The sequence below is a fragment of the Mustelus asterias genome, chromosome 7 (genome assembly GCF_964213995.1).
Source record: "Mustelus asterias chromosome 7, sMusAst1.hap1.1, whole genome shotgun sequence".
NCBI lineage: Eukaryota > Metazoa > Chordata > Chondrichthyes > Carcharhiniformes > Triakidae > Mustelus > Mustelus asterias.
In genome coordinates, this window is record NC_135807.1 from 73,953,409 (window position 1) to 73,980,591 (window position 27,183).

General features: G+C 42.6%; 2 protein-coding genes across 6 annotated transcripts in view; one reads left to right on the forward strand and one right to left on the reverse strand.

Moving 5' to 3' along the window:
• trim55a (tripartite motif containing 55a) overlaps window positions 1-23,462 on the forward strand; it is an 81,268-nt gene extending 57,806 nt beyond the window's left edge. The window contains exons 9-11 of one of the 5 annotated variants that reach the window (XM_078216268.1): window positions 755-1,045; window positions 3,105-3,195; window positions 15,858-16,078. In XM_078216268.1, the coding sequence (XP_078072394.1) occupies window positions 755-1,045; window positions 3,105-3,195; window positions 15,858-15,868 (393 nt within the window). In that variant the 3' untranslated portion in view covers window positions 15,869-16,078. Of the gene's footprint in view, window positions 1-754; window positions 1,046-3,104; window positions 3,196-15,857; window positions 16,079-23,094 lie in introns of those variants that run through there. The other 4 variants (XM_078216267.1, XM_078216270.1, XM_078216269.1 and 1 more) reach the window with 4 other exon arrangements.
• Window positions 16,715-17,506, reverse strand: crha (corticotropin releasing hormone a). The gene has a single exon (XM_078216273.1). It carries the CDS (start codon window positions 17,380-17,382, stop codon window positions 16,840-16,842), a length of 543 nt encoding a protein of 180 aa, XP_078072399.1. The 5' UTR covers window positions 17,383-17,506; the 3' UTR covers window positions 16,715-16,839.
• Window positions 23,463-27,183: the final 3,721 nt, after the last annotated feature.

Consider the following 27,183-nt stretch of genomic DNA (forward strand, 5'->3'; position numbering starts at 1 on the left):
TGCCAGGGAGAGAATGGATGTTGAAGGTGGTAGATGGAGTGCCAGTCAAGTGAGCTGTTTCGTCCTGGATGGTGTCAAACTTCTAGTATGTTGGAATTGCACCGAACCATGCTAGTGGGGAATATTCTATCACATTCCTGCCTTATAAATGGTGGATAGGCTTTTGGGAGTCAGGAAGTGAGTTACTTGCTGCAGAATTCCCAATCTCTGACCTGCTCTTCTACCAGGATAGACCTTTTACTCCCAGTTATTTTCAAAATATATTTCCTTGAGGCACAATTTAATAAATAAATAGTAATTAATTAATTGTATCCTAAGTACTTTTTTTTAACAATTCAGTTGTTAATATTGCATTTCCAGACTTCTTTGTGTGATTTCAATGTCAGCAATGACACAGTGGTATAGTTGTGATCTTGACCATGATATGTTCACTATTCTGATGGATCTCATTTTGAAGATCTTAGACATTTTTGCTCATTGGGAATTTACAGATTTAGTTGGTACATAGTAGAAACTGAGAAAAAAGGCAACTCATGATTTGATGTATAAACGTAAGACTCAAATATTTTCCAAAAAGATTTTTTTGGTAAAACGGGACTAAGCAAGGAGTAAGTATTTATCCCTTCAAAAATAATACAATGCTAAATAATCCATTCATTATAAATTAAATATTAAATCTTATTTACAAATCATTGCCACACGCAGATAAAGAATATTGTCTATTCTCTATTTTGTTCTGCATATCCTTATAAAGGCTGCGGCTGAGTTGAGTGAGGCTCATGATGCTCTGAAGACAGAGACTCAGTTGCTATCAACAGCAACAGCTGCAGATGCCCTGTCTCACCCAGCTTGTCACAAAGCTCAAACATTGGACAAGAGCAACCCCAATTTGAACCTAATGAGCAACAGTTCAGGCAATAGTAACAGTCAGATTGGATCAGCGGTTTCCGTGGACAAAGATGTGAAGAAACTAGCAGCAGGCTACAGTTCCACTGCATTGGAAGTGGATGGTAATGAAGCTGGTTCAGCTGCACCTTTGTCACAGGTCAGTGGAGATTTAAATGTTTGCAAAAGAATTCTATGCTTACGATAGACCAGCTTGACCATAATGTCATGCACCTCATTGTCATGCTCAATCATGCATCTAAATGAGTTTTGTGCATGGTGACAGTAGGCTGCATTTTCTGCTTGTTACTAATTAGGAATTTATTGGCAGTTGGATGTGTTTCCTGATGGCTCAGAGGATCATATGGTGCGGAACTGAGCCAAGCAAATTATGAAGGCCACAAATTTATTCCATGGTTTGTTCTAAATTAGTTGATTTAACTTAGGACAGCAGGACCGGGAAGGGTACAAATCAACTGGTGTTCTGCTTTTGATAAATCTTAAATTTTAACAACAAATTTTACAGTCTATATTAATGACTTAAATGTGGATTCAGGTAATAATGTCTTTAAGTTAGCTGATAATACCAAGCTAGGTAGAAAGGTAAGCTTGGGGGAGGATACAGAGAGACTGCAAAGAGATATGGACAGGTTAGGTAAGTGGCAACAAGATGGCAGGTGAAGTATAATGTAGGTAGGTGTGAGGTTATTCACTTTGATTGTAAGAATAGAAAAAACAATTATTTTTTACAAGGTGTGAAAGTTATAAGTGTTGACGTTCACAGAAATTTGGTTGTACTTGTACAAAGAACACAGAAAGTTAGCATGCAGGTGTAGCAAGCAATTTGGAAGGAAAATGGCATGTCATCTTTTATTGCAAGGAGGTTGGAGTACAAGAGTAAAGAGGCTTGCTGCAGTTGTTCAAAGTGAAACACATTTGGAATACAGTGTGCAGTTTTGGCCTCCACATTTACTGCATTTCAGTAGAGCGAAGATTCACTAAATTTGCCTCTGAGATGAAAGAGTTGTCCTATGATGAGAGTTAAGTCAATTAGGTTTATATTCTCTGGAGTTCAGAAGAATGAGAGGCGATCTCATTGCAACCTACAACTTTTTGAAGGGGTTTGATGGGGTAGAAGCTGAGAAAATGTTTTAGCTGGTCAGGAAGTGTAAAACACGGGGTACAGTCTCAGGATAAGGGGCTGATCATATAGGACTGGGATAAAGAGAAATTTCTTCTCTCAAAGAGTTGCGAATCTTTGGAATTCTCTATTACTGTGCATTGTGGATGCTCCATCGTTGAAAACATTAAAGGCTAGGATAGACAGACTTTTGGTCTCTCAGTGAATTAACGGATAATGGGAGTGGGCAGAACAATGGGGTCAAAGCCCAAGATCAGCCATGATTGTACTGAATGGTAGAGCTGGCTTAATGGACCATGTAGTCTCTCCTTCGATTTCTTATGTTCTTATAACTAGCTACTGGCTCCAGTTGAAAAGGACACATAGACATTTCTTGTGTGAGGGTAAGATCAGTTTGGGCTGTGATGAGCCACATGGTTAAATAGGCTACTGATAAATTATAGGAACATTGGACAGGAGAAGGCCATTCAGCCCGTTGAGCCTGTTCCATTATTCAGTACAATCATGGCTGAATGGACATTTCAATGCCTTTTACCTACACTATCCCCATAACTCCTTATGTTATTGTTAATCAGAAATTTATTAATCTCTATTTAAGTCTAAGTTTTCTAATTGTCAAACAAAAGTAAATGGATCCACACTAATGTTTAAATAGTGCTGAGCAGTAGATCTAGACTTTGTTGTCTTTGCTCACAAAGGGTAAAAGAACATGTGGGCAGGGAAGTGGAGGGCTGCAGTTGTTCTCCAATCTTCATGAATCACTGCCTTTAGGAACGCTGGGCACCAGGGGAGGGCGGGGAAACTCACTGTTACTCTGCCCTTATTGTCACTCCAAGGATGTCAACTGAAACACATCAATAAAGAGAAAAGATATTCTGCCCTTGAATGAATAGTTGCAGCCTACTACTTTGTGCTATCTTCATGTACTTACACAAAATGCTTTACTAAGGATAACAGTTTTTGCATTATTCCGTGTACTTGCCTTCTCACCACTCTGCACAGTTGTGCATTAACTAAAGTATTTAAAGGATAAGTTATGAACAAAAGTGCAGACCCAGTGTATCTTATTTTCTCACAGGGTCTAGCGCTCTTCATTTCAGTTTTGGGTTTGATGATCGTACTTCGCCATCTTTGGAATCTGATTCAGTACATGATTTTTTCTTTACTGGGTAGGAGGAATATTTTTCAAATACGGTATCTTAAAGACACAAAGTAGTTTCTCGTACTCTCGGCTGGTTTAAATAATTATAACCAGTACATTCTAATATTACTGCATCATTTTTACATCAAACTTGGAGTAAATAAAGTTCCTCCACTGTTATCCACCCAAGACTCTTCTGGGCTGTCCCTTTTATTATTACTGATTTCAATGTTGCCCTACAATTGACTAACTGAAACTCTATATCATATGTTTTGATTGGTACTATCAGATTTTTGTTCACAACCTTGAAACAATTAGACGAGATGTGAATGTATTTCTACATCTCTGGATTGGAAACCTATTTCTTCATCACCAAGGCTGCCTGGTCATTTAACAGCCCAGTGCAGAATATTTATTTCATTGCAAAGATTCAGGGTTTAAGTATCCATTAGCTAATAACTGCTGTCTTTAAAATTCTTGCCAAATACTTTTCTTTCCACATTTGCTAAAGCATTATAGAGTAACTTGGAAAATTTGCAAGTGGCATGTTGATGAATGATCTAACTGCTGAAGTTTCACTGATTTAATTTTCTTCATAACTTAACTGCATTACTCAGATTCTATTGGTGAGCTTAAACCCTGATGACCACTTTTCATTTCAATTTGCACTTGCGAGGGTGAGAAACTATTTTAATGTGGTATATAAGGCAATCCCAAAATTTAATGAGTGAGTGGTGGAATAAAGTCCTAAAGATCTTCTCTGGATGAAAAAGTGTTTTCTTGGACAAAAATGCAGCATTTTATAATCAGTGTTGCTCATGAGATTCAGATAATTTGGAAAATATCTCACATGGATATGAGTCACTAATGTGTTCATTAATTTTTATAAATATAGAACATATCCGAAAAACCAAGCCTATCAATCCTACAAAAACTGGTTACTGGGAAAACACACTGATAGTGCAGTTTAGAGTGACAGCTAATTCCAGGTTTTGTTCTTTCCTTAGATAACTCTTTTTTTATTTGTCTACTCTCTACCTATTTGTGAAAGCTCCACCCCTAGACTGGAAATATAAGAGAGGTCAGCAAAAATTTCAAAAGAGATCATGCTTGACCAACCTTATTGAATTCTTTTCAGAAGTGATAGAAAGCATTGTAGTAAATGCAGTAGGGTAATGTAATGAAGTCGTGTATTTAGATTTCCAAAAAGGTCTTTGATAAGGTACTGCTGAGTAAACACCGGACTAATGCCAGAACATGTAGAGTTAAGAAGCAAATACAATTTATAGTAAGCTGGCTACAAAACAGAAATCAAAGTCTATGGGGTAAGGGTGGCTGCTCAGGCAAGCAAAAGGAGGGAAGTGATATTCCACAAAGATCAGTGCTGGGAACATTAGTGTTCTCCATTTACTTTATCAGTTTGGACTCAGGAATCATAAGTACAGTTTGACATTTTTCAGATGATACAAAATTAGGGAAATAGTTAATACTGAGGATTAATGTGCCACAATACAAGAAGACACTAATAAACGTGTAGATTGGTAACATGAATGACAAATGAATTTTGATTATAGATATATGTGAGGTGATATATTTTGTTGGAAGAACAAGAAGGTCACTTACTGCTTGGATAATAAGAGTCTAAATGGGGAAGAGGAGATAAGAAGTCTAGGTGTGCAGATACACAAATCACTAAAAGTTATAATGTAGGTTTATAAGGTCATAAAAAAGCAATGCAGTTCATTTTTAGATGGATAGAATTAAACAACAGAGAAGTTATGTTAAACTTGTATAGAACATTGATTATAGCACACATTACTGTGCAGAGCTCTGGTTTCCATATTATAACAATAATATAGAGGGACTGGAAAAGGTGCAAAAGGATGATACAGAACTAAGATGATATTTTTATCGTGAAAGTCTGAACAGGCTGGAGGTCTTTTCTTTGAAAGATAAAACACTGAGGGATGATCTGATAAAGGTCTTTTAAATTATGAAAGGACATGAAAGTCTAGCCATCAAGAAAATATCTCCACTTGGGGGGAATCCAAAGCTAGAGGTATTATACCAGTAGGTAATTCAAAAGTTTTTTTAACCGTATAGTATGAAAATGGAATTCCTACCACAAGGAGTAGTGAGGTGACCAGCGCAGATGCACATAATGGGAAGTTAGATCAGTATGTGAGGGAAAACGGAGTAGAAGAAGATGCTGATAGGGTTTGATGAAGAGGAGTGGCAAGACGTTTTTGTGGAGCATAAACACCGTATGAACCAGTTGAATGACTTGTTTCTCTCCTATGGACTCAATGTAACTTTGTAATGCCAATGCTAAGCCAGTACAGTGTACATCATGTGTTAATGTCCAAATTGACTCCAAAGCAAAATAAAGTGAGATTCATTTAGACAGGGATTCTCACTGTGCTTTGCTCGGAACCTGAATTCTGACTTTTGAGTCCCACTGCATTTACACTATAATTGTAGTGACATGAAAAAGTGGAGCACTTTTGTAACCACACTGCTGTTCTCATGTAAACATACCCTCAGATTGGTCTTCCTTTTCTGTTGAGAGCTGCCTGTCCTTAATTTGACTCTTCATTCTCATAAAGGGATAGATAAAGCATGTGAAAATCATTGATACAACCCACCTCTGTTGGTCATAGGTTAGAATTCCAAAATGCTGCATCAGCATGCTACCTTCCTTTCTATGGATAATTTACTGGAAATGTTTTATCTGGAGAAATGGAATCGTACAAAAGATGAAATGCTAGTTTTTCACCCCTAGTTGCTACTTTCAGTAGGGAACATTATCAGTAAAGAAAAGGCTTTCATCAAGGCTTTAGGACTTTTGTATTTTTGGATGCACTGATATAATAGCAGTTAAATGTTTCAGAGATTGGTTGTTTGCTTAAAAAGTTGTTGTGCTTCTTGTCCTCAATTATAACATTATCTGCATAATTTTAATAAGACATTCAGGATAATTACTAGAAGTTGCATTTTTTTCTTGTTTCTTATGACAAAGTTTTCTGTCAAAGTATGTTGGCAATCATTAATTTATTCTTTGTAAATTCTCAAACAGCAGGAACGTAAAAAAAATCAAACATATGTTGATATTGAAAATTTCACTTTGATGCTGACTAAATGAATTCACAGCAAAAATAATCGAACAGTTAAAATGCTGATCTCTTTAGCATATTTGTGGAAAATACCATAATAATCAATTATCCAACAATTATGTGACAATGCTTGTCTGCGATTATACTTTGACAGAGGCAATCTTAGTTATAGCAAGACTGAAAATTGCCTGATTATAGCATGTTTGCATCAATGAAATATTACTGTGATTCAAAGTTGAATAATAGCTCAATAAAACATGTCTTTAACATGGATGTCTAATATTCTTTGACTTCATGACAAGTTTGATTTTTCTATCCCATTTAATGCTGCCATATCCTGCTCAATAAAAACAGATATGTTCAACTCCATGGCTGCTTTTCAGACAATACAATGTAGGGTGTTAAGGTAACATATGATATAAACTAAGTTATGTTCAACTTGTTGAAGTTGAACCTGCAGCTGACAGTTTACAGGTCTGTCTAAGTAATAGACCTAAACTTCAGATTTTGAAATGTTTACAATATGCAATGAAAGGAGTCACTTCACTGCTGGAATTTGGTTACCCTTTGACAAATCTGCTCGCAATTGCAAATCCCGATCCATCTTCAGTAAATATTATTAGGAGCTCCATTCCCTATTCTGAGCTTTATGCTTTTGGATCCAGTCTGGTTGATTTAACCGACTGTTCCATCACTGTATCTCTGCAGTGCTTTTTGTTATTACTGCCAAAAGATTTGCTACATTGAAAACGATAGAACTGTTCAGCGACACAGGCACTGTGCTAACAAATAATCGCAGGTTGAGAATGAAAATTGACTGTTCCACAGACAGATTCCATTACCAAGACTGAGTCATGAGGATATGTTAGATTAAAAGCAATAGATAATTAACATAGTGACATACAGCTGGGGAGATGACTCAGAAAAATGTGCCTCAGAAAATCCAAGTACAAATAAGTGAAAACATGATCAATTGATTTGAGAACTGTGAGCTAACCAGTCCAAGGGCAACGAAATTCCAACAGTAAAGTGACCTATTTCATTACATCTTGTAAACATTTCAACATCTGATGTTAAGGTCTATTACTAGGACAGACCTGAAAAATGCCAGGTGCAGATTCAAGTTCAAAATGTTGAACATAACTTAGTTTATATTATATGCTACCTTAAAACGTCCCATTGTATTGTCTGAGAAGCAATCATTGAGTGGAATATCTGTAATTATCCTTTTCCTCTAGGGGTGCATTATGATAATGTCTGTCACTGGCCTCAACACAGATTGTCAACGTTCTCCAAATGTTTCATTTCACCTTGTTTAATTTTATCCCTTGGATTTTCTGATTGTTTTCTTTACTCCTTCCCTCTCCTGAAGATGATTTTTTTATTTCGCCATGGCAGTTTGGGTTACTTTAGCACCTCACTATTAACATTCTTCATAATTTTAAAACCCTTTATTAAACGTGTTCTTAGCAATTGCTGCACCAATGAAAATAGTTCCAGTTTCTCATGTCTCTGCTTCTAGTTGTATTTTTCTGTCTTTGGCATCATCCTGCTCAATCTATAATATGTTCTTTCTGTGGCATTCATGTCCTTGTGCATATTTCCATTAAACGTATACTCTCACTCCTGTGGTTTTTCTCCCATAAACTTGCATTTGCTGCTTGTCTGTCCACTCCATTGATATGTTTATATTTTCCCGGGGTCCTTTACAGTTCTCAATGTTTGTCAAGTTTCCTACAGTTATATATTCAGCAGATTTTAAGATTGTGTTCAAATCCAAATAATCTATAAAAACCAAGAACAAAACTGAACCCAACACTGACACCTGGACCCCTTCAACCCTTTACTAGTCTGAACAAGTGACACCTATTTATCTTAGTCCTATCCACCTGACAACATTTTATCCATTTTATCAATTTCCTCTTGTACGACACACCTGAATTTTTCTAACGACCCTTTTATGAGATACTATATTGAGCAATTTTCTGAAGATTTATATATACTACATCTACTCCATCCCCTTTATCTGTACAATCTGTGAGTTCTTTAAAGTCCTATTAACGTTGTCAAACATCACTGCCTGGCTGTCTTTGATTAACCAATGCACTTCCTAATGTACACTTACTTTATCTCAAATTATATGTTTTGTCCCTAACCCAAAGGCTCTGAGGTCAATTTTCCATGCCGCACTGATAGCTCCTCTCCCTTAGAGCAGCTAGTGCAGCACAGAAGTGGAGTTAAACATTAAATCCCCTGGTCTGTGTGATGCAGCTGCTCAAAGAACCACAGGGAGAGCAACAAAGAATTGCTGATGAAGTCACAAAATGCAATGGATGGAATTGTATGAGGACCCCCTTTTTGATTTATTTACATTAAATCTTTCTATTTGATCTTTACATGAGTTAAGACTTTTGTAAAACTATTGGGCAAAGTAATTTCATAGGAACAATGTGTTTGTCTCGCACAGTGTGATTTCACTCTAAAATATTGTGTGCTTGTTAAAAGAGGTGGAAAAGTTCCTCCATTTAAATTATTGTATCAAAATATGAATTATATCATAAGCCCATCATGTCAAAGCAATTCCCAATCTGTAGCTGTTGAAGTATTACCCCTTTGGCCATTCAGGTTAACAGTAGTAGTGGATAAGCTTACAGAAACAAAAGGTCAGGAGAAAATTGGCAGTCACTTGGACACATATGAAGTAATAAAGGAGAGACAGCCCAGATTTGTTAAGAAAAATTTGTGTTTGACTAACTTGATTGGGTTTTTTGATAAAGTAACAGAGAGTGTTGATGAGAGCAGTGCAGTTCATGTTCTGTATCCAGAATTTCAAAGGGTGTTTGGTAAAGTATCTCATTATAGATTTGTTAATAAAATTGCAACCCAGGGGACAATAGCAACGTGGTTACAATCTTTGGTTAAGGGATAAAAAGCAGAGAGTTGTGCTCAATAATGTTTTTCAAACTTGAGGGGATATACATTTGGGATCCCCAGGGGTCAGAACTAGGACTACTGCTGTTTTTGATATACAATAAGGATCTGCGTTTGGGGTTACAGGGTACAATATCAAAATTTGTGAATAACATGAAACTTGGAACTGTGGTGAACAGTGAGAAGATTCAAGAGGACATAGACAGCTTAGTGGAATGGATGGACACATGGCAACTGAAGTTCAATGCAGAAGAGTATGAGGTGATACATTTTGGTAGGAATAATTAAGAGAGATATAGGCCAAGATCCTCAGGTCTCTGGATTGTTGAAAACTGGACATACCACCCAAGATGCATGTCAGAACCCTGCCAAAGTACTGATCTCTGTGGGAATTGCCTGGGAAGTTTGAACTTCTGATGGGTAAATTCCCTGCTCCTCAGGATCCTCTGCGAAAGTCTAACTCTGAGTTAAAGTCAAAGGGCACGATCTTACTGGCTGTTCACACCCTGCTCCTGCTGCAGCGAGGTCGGAGAATTTGGCACCCAGCCAAATCTCCATTCACTGCATCAGGATGGGAAAAGCCCACCAGTCTGAAAGGTGGTAACAATCCAGCCTAAGACTTCTGACAGTTCCAATGTACTTACCTGAATAGTTACCCAGGAAATATTAAACAGAGAAATCTTAATCTAACTCCTGGGTAACTCCACAACTGACATCTCCAATCACTGTCTGACTCAACACTCCAACTACCCCTCCTCAACACTCCAACTACCCCTCCTGATCCCCTGACCCACCCTGACAACATCCTGCCCCTCCTGATCCCCTGACCCACCCTGACAACATCCTGAACACCCCCCCAATACTGCATTCAGCAGACCTGACTACCCCTCCCATCTGACTATCCCCTACATTCCGACTACCCCCCACAACCAAATCTGTATATCCCCAGACCACTCAACTAACCCCCAACCCATCGCAACTGCCCCCGAACCATATACCCATTAGCCCACCCTCCCACCTAACGCACCTAATACTTATCTCATTCAATTACCTACACTCGAACCTTACCCATTCTCTGATTTGTCCATTCATCCATTCACTAATGTCCACACTGAGTCTTGAAATTTATCATCGAGCAGTCAGTACTATGAAAAGGTGCATCTCTAGTCTTCCCACAACACCACAGTGCTGCAATGGAATTCTGCAAGGGACACTGCTCCATATTTCTGGTGAAGCTGAACTCGGAAGACCTTGGAGGAAATGTGGAGCAGCACCAGGATGTGGAACCATTGCCGCTCTGGAAGACAGGCACAATATGTGTTGAATGGTACAATTTTAAAAGAGGTGCAGAAAGAGAAAGACCTGGAGGTGCTCAGACATGATTCTTTGAAAATGGCAGGACAGGTTAACAAATTACTTACTACAGCATTCTGATACAGGACTTTGAAAGTAAAGGTTTTTTGTGATAAATCTGGATCATTTGCACATGTCTTCTGGGCACGACAAGTGTCCTTAGAGTTCCAAAATGGTTTCTGTGACACACGTAAACACTTTGGAACAAATCATTTCGGATGCTGTATTGATGAGGGTGTTAACACGTATGATGAACAACCATGGAAAACATGCATAGCAGGTAGATCATGCAATTGCAGACATGACAACAGCAGTGCCATTTGAGAGCTCAATGTTCCAGCAAACACCCTCTCTGAACCTTCCATGGCTGAACACAGACTCAGCAGCAGGAAGGGTATCCTTCACCAGCATTTTTTAAATAAATCATAAACTACTGAGAGGTTCATTGCTAGTTGGGTTTTTTTCCCATCACTTGCCTCAATTCTACAAGTTTCTGTTGCTTTCTACTGTTGTTTAAAATTGCAAAAACCTATTCTGATCAGTGTGGCTAGTGCTGAAGGAGTTCTTGTCAATTTCAGGATCTCTGCACAAACCAGTTACTCCCAGACATGTGAGCAGTAGTCGGCATTCTCTTTAGAACACAGCATGAACAGAGTGCACAAAGAGCAGGACAAACTACTGGAAGAGGGAGAAGGAGAATTGGGACCAGAACTCTCAGCCACAGGCCACGTCTGCCTTGGATGTTCATGGTGTAATTCTCCTCCCTGAATCTCATTCTGGAACTATACGTGAAATGTCTGGGCTACTGTAAGGACACCTTCACTGAAATCTGCCACCTACTGCAGCCACAACTGCAACCTCAGAGCAGGGTAAGGACCACATTACTAGTGGCTGCGAAGGTGTCCATGGCGATTAATCTCAGGTCTTCCAGGTTAGAGCTTGCTATATTTGCTACATCTAGCAGTTGGTCATGCAGTGTTGCATATGGGAGGTCACTCAGGCTCTATATTCAAAGAGAGCCGATTACATCTCATTCTCTTTTGTCAGAGAGCAGCAGAAGGAGTGAGTATGTGGTGTTACTAGGATTGCAACTTTCCCAATAAAACAGGATGTCATTGACTGCACACATCACTTTGTGGTTGCTGCATGTCACCTCTGCCATGCATTAGATGTAAAATGGATTCCACACCCTCACTGTCTAGCTGGTCCATCGCCATAGGTAGTAGACTGTCCTGGCAGCAGTCATATTGCCTTCATACTGCAGTAGTCCATTGTGCCCTCTGTATTTGAGCCATTGTTGCAAACCAATGGTGGCTGTTGGGTGACATGTGCAATTCATTGATGACATGGATCATGACCCTGGTACATAACTCGTACTTGTATGTTGCAATCACATAATGAAGGCCATGCTGCCAAAAGAAATTCAATGGATCAGAGCATCCAGCTGTTGAAACAAGTTTTCCAGTGCCTGGATCATGCTGGAGCAGACCTGCATACTCAATAGAGCAGGTGTCAGAAGTCATGGATGTCTGCTACAGTCTCCACACCCTCACCATCATAAAGGAATGGCTCTTGTCACCAGCTATGTGACAACAGCTGAGAAGCAGGAGAAGGAGGAAGGAGGAAGAAGAGAAGAACTCATGCATGTGTAATACCACAAACCACAATCCCAACTCCACATCTCACCTTCTCTCTGTCACTGACCATTACGGTGTCCAACTGGCCACAATGCAAAAAACTGGAAAGGATGGGCTGCAAGTTCTCAGCAAAGCCCTGTGCCAGCTTAGTGCTGACCACTTTTGTGCTGCTTGATGTTGACCTTGGGATTACGAGTATATTTCCTAATGAATCAAACATTTCATTGCACACGACATGAATCAAACATTTCATTGCACACGCCATGAATCAAACATTTCATTGTCACGCCATCAGCATTCTGCTGTAGGATTCCCCATTGAAGCTTTCATTTCAGCTCGCAGCAGCAGAGATCCTGTGTCGCCTCACTGTCCAATGAGCTGGCACCTGTCCGATCCTTGCCACTTGCCCTGCCTGCAAGTCATTTTTGCCGGTGTTTCACCACATGTGGAACCCAGCAATCTTCTAAGAAAGTTACTCTCAGAGTTTCTGGCTGTGAATGTGAAGTCTAGTGATGCTGAATCTTCATATCACAGAATCATCATCACTGTCTTCTTGGTGTCCCTTCACTGCCTGTCCAAGTTTCACTTCTTGAATACTTGAAACAAGGGTACGGTTGTGCTAATGTGGGGGAGAAAGTAAGAATTGCACACTTTCACAAATCTGTAGCTAGTAAATCAGGACAGAGTGTATGATGAGGGATGGGGGAGATGGATTGTGAGAAGTAGGATTAGGTATAAGGATACCATCATCTTTGTTGGTTTCAGCCCCACTGTGGGCCCTAGCCTCAGCAAAAGATGTTCCATTAATCATAGAATTATAGAATCCCTCCAGTACAGAAGGAGGCCATTCAGTCCATCGAGTCTGCACCAACTCTCTGAAAGAACATCTTACCCAGGCCCACCACCCCACCTTATCCCTGTAACCCTATGCATTTACAATGGCTAATCCACCCAACCTACATATCTTGGGACACTAAGGGGACTTTTACCATGGCCAATCCACATAACCTAACTAATGACCAGAACTGTCAGCTCCATGGTATTTAGAATGTGCAGGTGCACCTATATTCCACCAGTTAGCTCCTGTTGTCTTTGGTTGTATTCCACCTTGCCTTGGAAGAGATAGAGATGTGTGTCAGTGAATGTGATGCAATCTGTTTGGCTGGTGCCATGTTTGAACAGTGAAAAGCTGAGCTGTTGATGTGAAACTTGTTCCATTGCATCCTCAATTACTCGTTAAATATGAGCCTGATTGATAGAGATGGTTGACAGATGAGTGATTGGGGTGAATTAGGCAGTGTCTGAAGCTGGTGGGGTATGACATATTAAGATGAATTCTCTCAACTTGACCGTGTGCAGATCCTCGGAGTCTGAATCCTGAAATTAGTCTCTTTAGCTATCAATCCCCACTGCCTTCTGAGCATATCTGGAAGTCCACTTGGACACTTTACCTCTTTTCTATCTTCTGCAAGAAGGCCCTCAGTACAGCACACAAAAAGTTTAGCGTCTACTCTCTCTACTGTTGAACCACTCTTCAATCTTTCCAGGGTCAGCTTCATTTCCTGTATGATTGCCAGTCTGTACCCTAATACAATACCTCCCCTTTAAGAGGTGCATGTTCACTTTAATTGGCCACTCACAGTATTGGTTTCCTGATGATGAGTTTGGCCAATCAATGGCATTGTTAGTACTGCTAAGAGCAATGAAGTGAGCAGGCAGCACGAAGGTAGTGTGAACCATAATCAGCAAGTGTGGGTTATTTGTGCTTTGTGATCCCCACGCCTGTTTTTAGATGCTATCGAATTTTAACCCCATTGAATAGAAGAAGACCGGAAGTTGATATCAACCTATTTAGACCCAGCTGGAGAAATGTGTCCAGTTCTGGACATTGCACTTCAGGGAGGATATCAAGGCTTTAGAGATTCATCGGAATGGTTCTGGGGATGAGGGATAGACTGGTGAGGCTGGGGATATTCACATCAAAGTGGAGAAGATTAAGAGAAGATTTGATAGAGGTATTTGAAATCATGAAGGGATTAGAAAAAATAATAAACATAACCTATATGGCTGAATGACAGCACACAGATTTATGGTGGCTGATAAAGCATTGTTAAGCGATGGTGGTTCGTATTTAGAATCCACTGTCTGATAGAGTGCAATATATAGATTCAATATAGATTCAATACTATCATTGAAAGAGCAATTAAAGTGCAGGGCCCTGGGGAAAGAGGAGGAATGGGGCTAACGGATTATATCACAGAATTGATACAGTGCAGAAGGAGGCCATTCAGCCCACTGTGTCAGCACTGACTCCCCAAATGAGCATTCTGACTTCGTGTCATATCCCCTACTTTTTTCCTGTATCCTTGCATATTGTTTCTATTCAAATGACCATCTAATGCCCTTCAAAGGCTTTGGGTGGCACGGTGACACAGTGGTTAGCACTGCTACCTCACAGCGCCAGGGACCCGGATTCGATTCCCGGCTTGGGTCACTGTCAGTGTGGAGTCTGCACGTTCTCCCCGTGTCTGCGTGGGTTTCCTCCGGGTGCTCCGGTTTTCTCCCATAGTGTGAAAAACGTGCTAGTTAGGTGCATTGGTTGTGCTAAATTCTCCCTCAGTGTACGCGAACAGGCACCAGAGTGTGGCGATTAGTGGATTTTCACAGTAACTTCATTGCAGTGTTAATGTAAGCCTACTTGTGGCACTAATACAAAAAAACAAACTCGATTGAACCTGCCTCCAGCGCACTTCCAGGCAATGCATTCCAGACCCGAATGCCCTATGAAGGAGATGGAGTACACATGATGGGACGAATGGCCCCTTTCTGCTTTATACTGTTGAATGATTCTATGAAGAGCAGTGCACCCAGTGATAAACCTCAAGTAGCAGTCTCTCCCGGTGTTCCAGGATTCCAGTAAGAGTACAGGATTCCAGTAAGAGTCCACTCTTACTGTGTTCACCCCAGTCCAACGCCGGCATCTCCACATCATGACTTCCAGGATTCCAGCCAGTGGTTGTTTCTTGTCTGGAACATCCGGAAGGGGGGGGGGGGGAGGTGGAAGGGTAGGGTTACTGGAGTTTTTGCGAAGTGAGAACGGTCCAGGAAAAAATGATCTCTCGCCTTCTGGAAAACTTAGTTTCCTTAACTTGTGCGGTGTCTACAGTGACAGAGAATTAAAGTATTTGAAAGGTGGGCAAAATTGTACAGAAATTGGAGCAAGGATGGGGAGGAGGGTCATGTTTTAAGTCTATTGTATTTTTCTGAGAAGCGTGGCAGGGAATTAACTGTGAGATTTTTGAATTAAGCCGAATGTATAATTTTAATGAGGATCAGTCCATTTTATGACACATATAGTTGGCTATAGACACAAGTTCTGAGTAGTTGTGAGAGAAACAAGCCGCTATTCTTTGCTCAAACAGGTTCATGAATCTAAGTGCGAGTCAAACATGCCCAAAAGCTCTTGTACCGAGAGCGAATTTGCCCACAGAATCTTTATTCCGGTTACAAACTCTGAATGAAGCTACATTAGTGTTCACCATGTCTGAAGGGATTGTGAGTGGTGTACTTGGAGATGGGAAATTGCCCGGCTCCGGGAGAGTTTGTCGTGTCACGTTTGGAAATAACTTGAGCCTCTGTGTCTCTCTCTCTTGCAGGCGGATTCTGAAAACTCTGCTCCCGCCCAAAGTGAAGATGAAAGCGGCGGCGGAGCAAAGAGCGGCGAGGCAGCCCGCCACGTCTTCTCCTTCTCCTGGTTAAACTCACTGGCCAAATAGAGAGGGGGAGAAGCCCAGGCACCCGATAAAAATCAAAGAGAAGCATCTTAACCCTTCCATAAATAACATCAATCATTGTATTAAAACAATCTGGATTTCTACTCCAATGGTGGAGCTGTTGATTTTTGGATTTGAGGATGAGTTATTTCACTGGAAAGTGGGTTTCATTTCATTGCAGAGGTGGAGGAACTACACGCGATTAAAAAGAGATTTGAGATGGCAATTTCTCACCTACTTTCGGATCACTTGCAGTTCCAGTGCACAGTGGCGTCCGCAAATCTGAACTCTTTTTAATCTTAACCCCGTGAGATGGCCATGCCTGGGTGGGTGATGTTTTGTATTCCCAGTGCGCAGTCTTGTGGGTGCTTTAGGATTTTATGAATGAATCGCCCGGCAGCCTCTCCTTTGTGATGTAAGCTGCAGGCAGCCCCAGGGCTCCTCAGTTCATTGATAAAAATGGTTCCATCTCCCACACACACACACACTCTACCAAACGGGTTACTCAGCCACACGCGATGCTTATCCAGGGGCGCCTTGTGTGTCCCGCACACAATGATTCTCTCTGATATTAGAATAAATGAACACTATTACTGCCTCTCACAATAAAGCATAAAGCGAGCGTCACTTTGCAGCTTTTATTAAAAAATATAAATATTAGACATTCTCTTACACAGGAACAATGATTGGCACCGATGTGTTTATTATCTAGAATTCTACAATGTAAATTTGATCCGTTCAATACAGCGTTAACTCGGTTGAAATGCACACCTTAATAATTCAGCGCTATAAAAATAAACGGCGAGTGCCCAAGCAGCGCGATGAGGGATGTGTTTTTGAATTGCTTTAATGTGGTGGCTCCTCTCTACTTGCCGATTAGCTCCATGATTTTCCTGTTGCTGAGTGCTTGGCGCGCTAGTTGCTCAGCTCTGGCCATCTCCAGCACTTCTCTGAGAAGGTGGAATGTGAGATCCAGGGAAATGGGAGGGTCGTCCAGCCTCTTCCCTCGATCTAGCATCTGATCCGCTTCATCCTGGAATCCACTGTCAACTTCGCCCCAGTCTCCAGCCTGGTCTTTGAGCGCGTTGAGGTGCACCGAGAATGCTCGGTCGGAAAGGGTCATTCCCCGCCGGCTGGCAGCGACGGGAGAACCATTCTTGGATGTTTTGCCCAGGTGCAGGAGGTATTCCTCTCCAATGCGAATCCAAAGTGGTAAAATTGACTGTTGGAGTCCTGATTGTGGACCCGGGCCGTGTTTAGTGGATGCGGGGCTCTCAAAGGCTCGACACTCATCACTGGGCAGGAAGGCAACCAGAAAGATAGCAGTACAAAGCAACATGGGGGTCCTCATGGCAGATAGGGGGAAATCTGGAAGACAAAACAATATTAAAATTGCACTAAATTCCATATCAATTGTGCCAATATTAGGAAGAGCGGCTAAGAGAACATTTAGTTCCTTTAGTTATTTAGCAACTGATCGTTGAGGGACGCAATTACCACATGGCGTAAGCATTGGAACAAATTAAATTAATTCCCTGAGTTTTCACCATCCAGCGTGAAATAGTTTCAAAAAAGGACAATCTTTGACTTCTTAATTCTCATCTGATCTTGAACCGTATTTGCTTTGACCACCCTATTGGGAGATTGCATCATTAATAAATGAAACAGGATTAATTCCCAGTGAGAACTCATTTCTGTTTGATGTTATGTGCATTGCAAGATGAACAGGGCAGGACACACAAGCACACAAAGGCACAAACAGAGACACACACATACACACACAGATACACAAAGACACACAGACACGCACACAAAAGCACGCACATAGACAGACACACAAACATAAACAGACATGCAGAGAGACACAAAGATACATACACAGGCACACAGACACACAGAGACAGACAGACATACACACAGATACAGAGTGACACACACATAGAAACACACACCGAGACACAAAGACACACACAGACATACAGACGCAAATACACAGATACAGAGTGACACATACACACACACACACAAAGACAACACACAGAGACACGGGGACACAAAGACACAAATACACACAGATACAAAGTGATACACAAACACACAGGCACAAACATACAGACACATAAAGACGCAGAGACACAAACACACGCACACAAATACACACATATACAAAGAGTGACACATACGCATGGTCAAAGCTTTGTTACTTTACATTCAAAACTTCAAGTTTAAATAAATGATCTGAACCAGTTGAATGTGCGACTGTAATATATACATTCAAAATCACAATTAACTCTGTAACCCAATGGACATTGCAATAAATTACTGACGGCATCATCAATATTGGTGACACAAAATGAATCGAATTTAGACAACACAAAATACTCAGAATGCTGAAAGTGTAATAACTGAAAAGGTTGGAAACACGCTGAGCGTTTCTAATAGAAAATGTCATTTAAATTATCTCAACAATTTCCTCCACGTAAAACCAGCTTTTTTTAACCAATCCCCTAATCGACTCTGGCAATCGACTCTGTCCTGTAACATGAAGGCAGAATAAGATTAAACTTCAAATGACTGGACATGTTTTTTAAAAAGTAACAACTCGTTAGCCGCTACGGAAGGGAAAGGGGGAGTGGATAAAAAACACATACTTGAACGACAACTGGCGGTTCGAGTCAGTCCTGCAGCCTTGTTCCCTCCAGATGAGATTGCAAAGTGGGAGGAAGTTATTTGGGGTACAGACTGGCTCTTGCCCTTTTTATACTTCCTTCCGAGCTTTGGGTATCACGTCGGCAGCCTGGTTAGTGACGCAGAACATTGGAGCATGGTGTGGGCGCATTCATGAATGAGTGAGGGGGAGGAAGCCACAGACAGCACCCCCAGCACACAAACATACACACACACAACGTGCTCACACTCACAGCGGCAAGTTAGTCCGCTCCAGAGCAGCCGGTGTGTGTGAAGCTGAACGCTGCTTCCTTCTAAACAGCTGTCCCGGTCACACTCACCAGGCTGGCGGAGTGAGCTTCTTCCTGAGCCTTTTATTTTGTCTCCAAAGAAATATCTCAGAGTGACAGCAGCACTGGAAGACAAGCTGAAACTTCATGGTTATAATTTCAGTGAGCAGGGATTAAGGCTAACGTGAAGTGTGTTATAGAGAATCTCCTCTGTTTAAAAGCGTTTGGGGTTTAACTTAAAGCATGTGGTTGGGACCATGAGTTATTGAAATTGGAGATTAGAGTTTGTTACGGAATTGGGAATGAGGACAGAGTTAGGACTGGAGTTTTTAGTCTGTTTATAACTGCACCGACGCATTACTGGGCCAGTGTTAGTATGGGATGGGTGAGAAGTTGGAAGTTGTTTGGGAGCGGAGTGGAATTGGAATGAAGTGTAGGAGCTGTCCGCAGTGCTGAACAATGTCGATCAGCCACCTCGCCCTGTGAATAGAAGCGGCGGGTTATTGTTTCCCTCAGTTCGATTGAACATGAAGCCACTCGGTTCCAAATATGTCGTCTTGTTTAAAAAAAAAATTGTAATGAGACAATTACCTCTCTCGAGACGGGGGTGAGCTGAGGGTTTTGTCCATCGCTAAGGGATTTGGTGTCATGTTTTGTACAATACCATTGCTGCTGTATTGATTAAAGACGAGGAAACCACTGGCACCAAGTGGTTTTCCCATGCCAGCTTGAGCTTGTTTTAGCCGAGACGTTTTGGAAAGATGTTGGAGGATGTTTACTTGAGCCTGGCTCGACAATAATGTCAAATATTACCCTCTATTTCAAATGGTGGAATTTCCCCGTTAGCTCCGAGCAAGTTCCAGCACGATCCTTTTTGATCGGGCGTGAGTCAGGTTCACATTGCAGTTCAGAAAGTGAATCTACCCAAACATTCACTGTGGAGGATTCAAGCCAGCTACATACAAAAAAAAGAGCTTAATTGTGGAGACGAAAATTGGTCTTAAAATTCTGTTTCCGTAACTTTGAAACACCCGGGTGCATAGCACGTGAGATAGTTGTGCGTTATTTTTCAATAACTTTTTCCTATGTATGATTTTCGGTTTCCAATGAATAATTTATACAGAACATTTCACATATTTCCCAGTAATGATTGGCAGGTTGTTGCCGAATCTTCCGTGTTGTATATATCTGATACACCTTGTAATGCTATCTGGAAAAGACTAATATTTCACTTTCTTCAGCATTGAGGCCGATAATGTTACAACTGCAAAGGGCACGGAGGGGGTCCCACTGTCATAATAACACAATCCCATCAGACAAGCCAGATACAACAGAGTTCAACAGAAGCTGTAACAGTGTCAGCGGTACACAAAACTAGAGTCGTATAATGGTTACAGAACAAAAGTAGGCCATTCGCCCATCATGTCCCTGCCGGCCAGTGCAATTCAGCTTGTCCTATGGCTGGCATTATTTTTGTTCAGATTACATACTGATATAAAAAGCTCTGCTGAACACACTAAAGAAACTCTACCCCCCCCCCCCCCCCCCCCATTCTACCATTTATGCTGTTACTATTCCAATCTATATTAAGATAAAGTCCCCCATTATAACTATCCTGTAGTTTTTGTACCTTTCTGTAATTTCCTTGAAAATTGGTTCAACTGTACCTTTCACATTAGCTGCTGGCCTATAGAATAATATCATAAGTGTAATGGTACATCAAATATTTCTTAACTCTAATCTAATAGTTCTTAACTCTAACCAAAGTCTGTTCTTGATCCCTCTGGACATCCTCACTGTCCAGCATCATATTATTATCGTTAATCAGTGCTGCCACCCTTCTCCTTTCTTTCCTTCCCTATCATCCCTGAACACTTTGCATCTACAAATATTTCGTACCCAGTTCTGGCCTTTTTTGAGCCAAGTCTCCAGATCGCCAAAGCATCCCATTCCCACAAGACTTGTAGCTCACCAACTTTATCTCCAACAATCTCTGCATTCACATACATGCTTCAGTTTATCTGGGTGTTTGCTAAGAGAGTTAGATGCAGTTTGGGACTTGTATCACAACAGGCAATTGTGTCTGAGTAAGATCTTCCCAGCACTTCACCAGCTAACCAGAAACATAGGGCGGAATTTTACCAGTTCTCCCTGCCCATCGATGGGCACAGCGAGCTGGTAAAATTGTGCAACAGCCAAGAAATCAGGATCACGCCCAATTTCTCATCTCTCACAATTTTATGAGAGCTGGATTTCCGGCGAGGGCACTGGAAATGGGTGAGAGGCTGAATACATTATGTAAATTCATTCTAATCTTCATTTACATGTGTTTAGTGAGCCTGGCACTCAATCATCCAGGCTCACTTGCCTTTATGGCCTTGCTGGGTGAGGTTCTCTCCGGCGAGGAAAACACCTGCTCCCCATGGGAGCAGGTGTTTTCCTCGCCAGAGAGAACAGTCGTGTTGGCCTCGCCGCTGGAACCAGGGGCCATTCAGGCCTCCTAGGGAGGCCAAGGACAAGAGAGGGGTGCCCTTTGGATAGTGCAAGCCTGGCAGTGCCACCCTGGCACCTTGGCACTGCCAGCCTGGCACCTGGTCAATGCCCACTGTGTGGGGCCTATGGGGACAGGGCCTGAAGGGAGCAGGGCCTATGGTGGCGAGGCCTGAAGGAGGGGGGGGCTTGAAGGGAAAGGGCATAAATGGGATGGGGCCTGAAGGGGTATGGCCTATAGGGGTGGGGCCTGAAAGGGAAGCCTGATGGGGTGAGGGGGACCCTGCTGCCACTCTGCAATGCAATCCGATCTGGTGGGAGGCGAGGCTGCTGCCACTCTGCAATAGGATCAGATCAGAGGGAAGAAGGGGGTTGCTGCCACTCTGCCACTCTGCAATGGATTAGGACTGGGTATGGGGAGGGAGTCCGCTGCCGCTCTGCAATGGGATTGGATCAAGGGGGAGGAGGATGGCAGCGCAATTGTTCTGGGGGGCTTATGGGGCTCGCGATCGGCCGTGGGCCTGGTGATTGCAGGGCGGGGGAGGTTTGTTGGGGCTGGTTCCAGCAGCATGGGCCTGACATTTCTCTTTCAGCCTGTCAGACCCCGGCTGCTAAAATTGCGCATCTGCAGCGTCAGAGGTCTACACATGCGCAATAGCTCCCTCTACAGGCTGGCTAGTGAATTAAGCTCAGCCCACTGCCTGCTGCAGTTAGAAACGGTCTAGCCCATATTTTCAATGACTCAGTGCATAAGATTGGGCGTGAAAACTCATCGGAAAAATGGATCAGGAACTCTCCAATTTTCACTCAACTGGACACTTAGAATCAATCTCGTAAAATTCCACCGACACTGACCTGTTTAAAGCGGACATATTTTTTAAAAACAAGAAAAGAAACAGACAAAAGATGGCTATCGTCAGTCACTATTTGTGATGTTTTAACTTGGCCACCTATCTGGAAAGTTCCTATATGGATTACATTCAGAACTGCGGCACGGTAGCACAGTGGTTAGCACTGCTGCTTCACAGCTCCAGGGTCCCGGGTTCGATTCCCAGCTCGGGTCACTGTCTGTGTGGAGGTTGCACATTCTCCTCGTGTCTGCATGGGTTTCCTCCGGGTGCTCCGGTTTCCTCCCACAGTCCAAAAATGTGCGGGTTAGGTTGATTGGCCAGGTTAAAAATTGCCCCTTGGAGTCCTGAGATGCGTAGGTTAGCGGGATTAGCGGGTAAAATATGTGGGGGTAGGGCCTGGGTGGGATTGTGGTCGGTGCAGACTCGATGGGCCGAATGGCCTCCTTCTGCACTGTAGGGTTTCTATGATTCTATGATACTGCCCTGACATGTTGCATCGAACTTCATACATGGGGTGAGGGGGGAGTGGGTGTCAAGGTCCACTTCAAAAAGGAACTCTTGAAAGGAAAGCATTAAAGTGCAAAGTGCTGAATTTTAATTCACTGTAATTCTGTCAAGACAATGGGACCTGCTCACTAGCCAGATACATCCAACAGACATTCAAAACCCCTGTGGGGGATAAAATAACTCCACCTCCTGTTGGTTTCTCCTATCTTAAAATGTGCCAAAGGTTTCTGAGATGAAGGATCAAACATGTGATTACTTGTTCTACAACAATGACTGAAAGACATGTTCATTTAATTCTTTTTGTGGAATATACAGACAGGAAGTTAAGAACTGGTTTTGTCAAGCCAAACACGGATTAGTTATCCATGTCATCTGGAGAAACTGCTGAAAGAGCAGTCAGGAGTCTCTCTCTCTTTCTCTGAAGCTAAGATTGTCTCCAACAAAGTGCAGTTATCTGAACTTCAATTCAACTCCAGGATTTTAATGGAAACCAGTTAACCTCAATGACCACAATGTTCAACAATCTGTGCCTCAAGAAAAAACAAATGATTTAATCATATATCCTTCCAACTTTTATTTGAACTCTAACTTTTCTTACTTCTAAGATCTGTGTGTGTATTGCTGCATCTTTTATTATTTTTTTCTCAGGTTTAGAAATGAATAAACTTATTAAAGAAAAGTGCAAAATGAAGAAAACCTGGTTTGATTGGCTGCATTTGGGTTGGAAAAGGCATCTATAGGAAAAATAGATTTCAAAAGACTTTATTGTGACCAACCAAGGAGGCTGAATAAAGAGGAGCCAGTTCACCCGGTTGTAACAATTGTGTATGCACTTCGTGGCTCGCTGAAAGAAGGTATGCAAAGTAAATGATAATTAGTAGACCCGGAGTGTAAGAGGAGAAAAAGCTAACTTCATCATTCACTGTGTGAAATTCTGATGGGGCTTAATCACAGTTTGAACTTTGCAAGGGAATAGCAGCTTAAAGATGCAGCCATGCCTCTCAGTAAACATGTTGCTGCATGATCCCATTCCCAGTGACTGGATAGTCACTCCCTCAGCACTAAACCAATCCTCTTACACACTGCAAAGAGTAAAGAGGAATGGCAGACTGACTAAGGGAATTGCCATGCCTGTGACACTAGATCCAGGTTCAGGGGGTGATCCACAATAGTTGACTTGCTCTGCAATCTCCATCCAGGTTTGCTTGTCAGGTAAGCTGGTTACCTCCTCCCATCCCGGAGGAAGAGGACTCCTCATCTTGCCCTTCCCACCTAGAGAAGAACCAGCGGAGAGTGATTGCTGAACTGTGGGGTCACCAGGGTCTTCCCTCTACCGCATGTGTGTTGTCTTCTATTGAGTTCCTTGAGTACTATTGGTCCTCAGGGAGTGGAAGACCATCAGCCGCAGCACAATTGTGGAAAGCAGCAGTAACAGAGTGCCTGAAAGCATCAGGGGCAGCACAACACAAGGCAGCAGGAACAGGAAAGAGTCCTTTGCTTCGACAGCAATAAATGAAGGTTTGTCTGCCCTGGAGACATGATACCAGCACATGTTGTGACATCAGTTGATGCTGACCTCCATTCCCACCTCCTGCCCCAGATTTGACGACCTACACATCTTACATTCATTAATTGGATAGCGTCCATGGGAATGTGTGTAGTCGGCAGCTTAACGCTGTATTGGGAATGGCACTGATTTCCAATGCTACCACCCTGACCTGTACCTTCTTCAACCCCACATTTCTAGTTTCTAGAATACATTTGGACAAATAATTGTAGATGTAGCAGAAAGCACACAGGACCATATAGCTGGAAGAGTGCTGGATATTACTGATTTAGGAGTAGGCAGCCACTTTGCATGCTGACCTTGTAACTACTCCAATAGCAGACGGCTGCCAACCTGCTTCTATTTCATTAGAAAAGTTTTCCATTTTATGCTCATCGCGTTGGTCCATTCAAAATGAAAACTTTATCCCAGTAAAAGAAGGCATATGTTTTCTTCACAATAGATTTGTTCATAGCAAACAAACGCTTGTCAAAATGATTCTGAGAAGATGACTACTTTCACTGCCATTCACTGTCATTTCGATAATCAATTCAGACAGATCTCACTTCAGCAAATGACAGTTTCTTCACAGCCTCTCATCTTAGACTCAGTCTCCTCAGTCATTCTCAGGTAGCTCTCTCAACGGGTTGCATGTGCTCGAATTGTGTGTGAATTAGAATTAGATAGAAATTGCGCCAATGTCTGCAGAAATGACAGAAAGGCTCAAAGCTGTACCCCTGAATAGAGTACTTCGAATTGATTGACTGATAGAATAGGACTGCACCTGCTTTGAAAAGCAAGTTCTGGCCTCTTTTAGCATTTGGTTAGGGAGCCACAGGGTAGGCACCAAATGGACATCCCTGTGCAGCTTGCTGTTTTGAGGCTTCTCAACATCAGTGGTGCCAGCAGGTTAGATACAAAGCTAACGGTGGGAGCTTCACAACTCAGGCAGTAGCTTTTGGAAATGGCATTGAACAAGCTATCTGCTCCTTACCTGAAGCTGCTGTACCATTAATAGTTACATTGCAGAATCCCCATCAGTCTCCTCATTATTCCAACAGCAGAATCATGCCCATTGTTTCCATCTATTTGTTATGATGGAAAGTGCACTTTACAGAAAAGTTCAATAATATGGATTTTTATGTCTCTGAGTATTATTCTACATTCCGATTTCATCAGAAAACCAGCACAAAATCAGCTTCTTTCCAAAATGACATCACATCAAAACAAACTGAAGTGTCATGTTTTTATAAATTCCTCATTTTGACTATTGCAGTCAGGATCCAACTTTACTGCAATTTATCTGTCCAAATTTGATCCAGCCTGTAATTCCTCTTGTAAAATTTAACCTGGACCAGGCCCATCAGGAAGCCCGGGCTGCAGGGTTCGCAGCCATTGCAGGGATGCCTAACGTACTGGGGGCCATTGACTGCACTCATGTCGTCCTCAAGGGCCCCCTACAGAATCCATGGAGATTCATCAACAGAAAGGGGTTCCACTCCCTGAATGTTCAACTAGTGTGTGACCATAATATGAACATTATGCATGTCTGCGCAAGACACTAGGGAGTGTGCATGACAGCTTCAATGCCAGGAGCTTGGAAATCCTAGAGGCATTTGAGGAGGAGCCCAGGCTGCGGTGGTGGCTCGTGGGTGATATCGGTTACCCACTTCGGACATGGCTGATGACGCCTGTGTGGAGGCCTGTGGCTGAGGTGGAGACCCGCTATAATGAGGCCCGTGTAGCCACCCACGCGATAATGGAGAGGTGCATTGGGCTTCTCAAAATGCGATTCCGGTGCCTGGACCGATCTGGCGGGGCCTCCAACACAGCCCTGTGATCTCTTCCCGCATAGTGGTTGTGTGCTGTGCCTTGGACAACCTGGCTCTGCAGAGAGGTGACATATTGGAGGAGGAGGAGGGCGAGGAGGACGTGGAGGCTGACCAGCCGGGTGTCGCTGGGGAGGATAACCAGCAAGAGGAGGAGGAAGAAGAAGAGGAGCATGCTGAGGAACACCACCCAGGCGCTGGAGGGCTCGCAGCTCAAATCAGGCAGGTGAGGGTGGCAAGGGAGGCCCTGATCACCAGGTGGTTCAGTCACTAGGGCCTTGTGTCTGTCGGTTCCAACCCCACCCCCCCGAAAATTCCTTCTATATCCTGCGACATTGTCACGCCAATGTGGTGGGCCTGGGTACTCTGGGTTAGTGGGTTTTTTGGCAGGCAAGAGGGTGATGATGACTCACTAAGCATCATTATGATGATGCTCTGGTGCAAACTTGTCTGACTCCTACTTGAGCTCCGCATGCACGCTGGCACCTGGGCCCACGTCTGTGTAGCGGGTAAGGGATCTGAAACCCCCATACAGGGCCCTGGGGCGGGTGGGGTGGGGGACGGGAAGGAATCGCTTGTGGATTCTGGGGAACCAATTACTTCCTTTTCTCAGTGACACAGCATTGAGGGGCCTCTCCAACTGACATCAACATGAAGCATCCCTCCGGCGATCATCAATGGAAGAGGATTCCGATTTGTGACAGATTAGTCACAGGTGGATGGTGAAAAAACATTTAATAATTGCAATAAAGGCTTTTAATAGGCTCTAACATTTGTGAACAGAAAACGTTAAGGTGCTTAAATATCTTTCTAACTAGTGCAGCCCTTCACCCGTGCCATCTCAGTGCAACTACAACTTCCTAACCTTACGTGGCCTACCACTACATCTCAGTGACTCCCCAGAATGTACATCGGAGGTGGAGGGGGCCAGCTGCCTACCATGTCCCATGACGCATGTGGTGGTCGTCTTCTGAAGGCCCTGGACCTTGAGGGCCCGGGCCTGCTTCCAGGTGTCTGGGATGTTTCCAT

Coding starts and splice junctions, on each gene's coding strand:
- crha (XM_078216273.1), bottom strand. CDS start 17,382: ATGGAATTTAGTGCAATTTTAATATTGTTTTGTCTTCCAGATTTCCCC.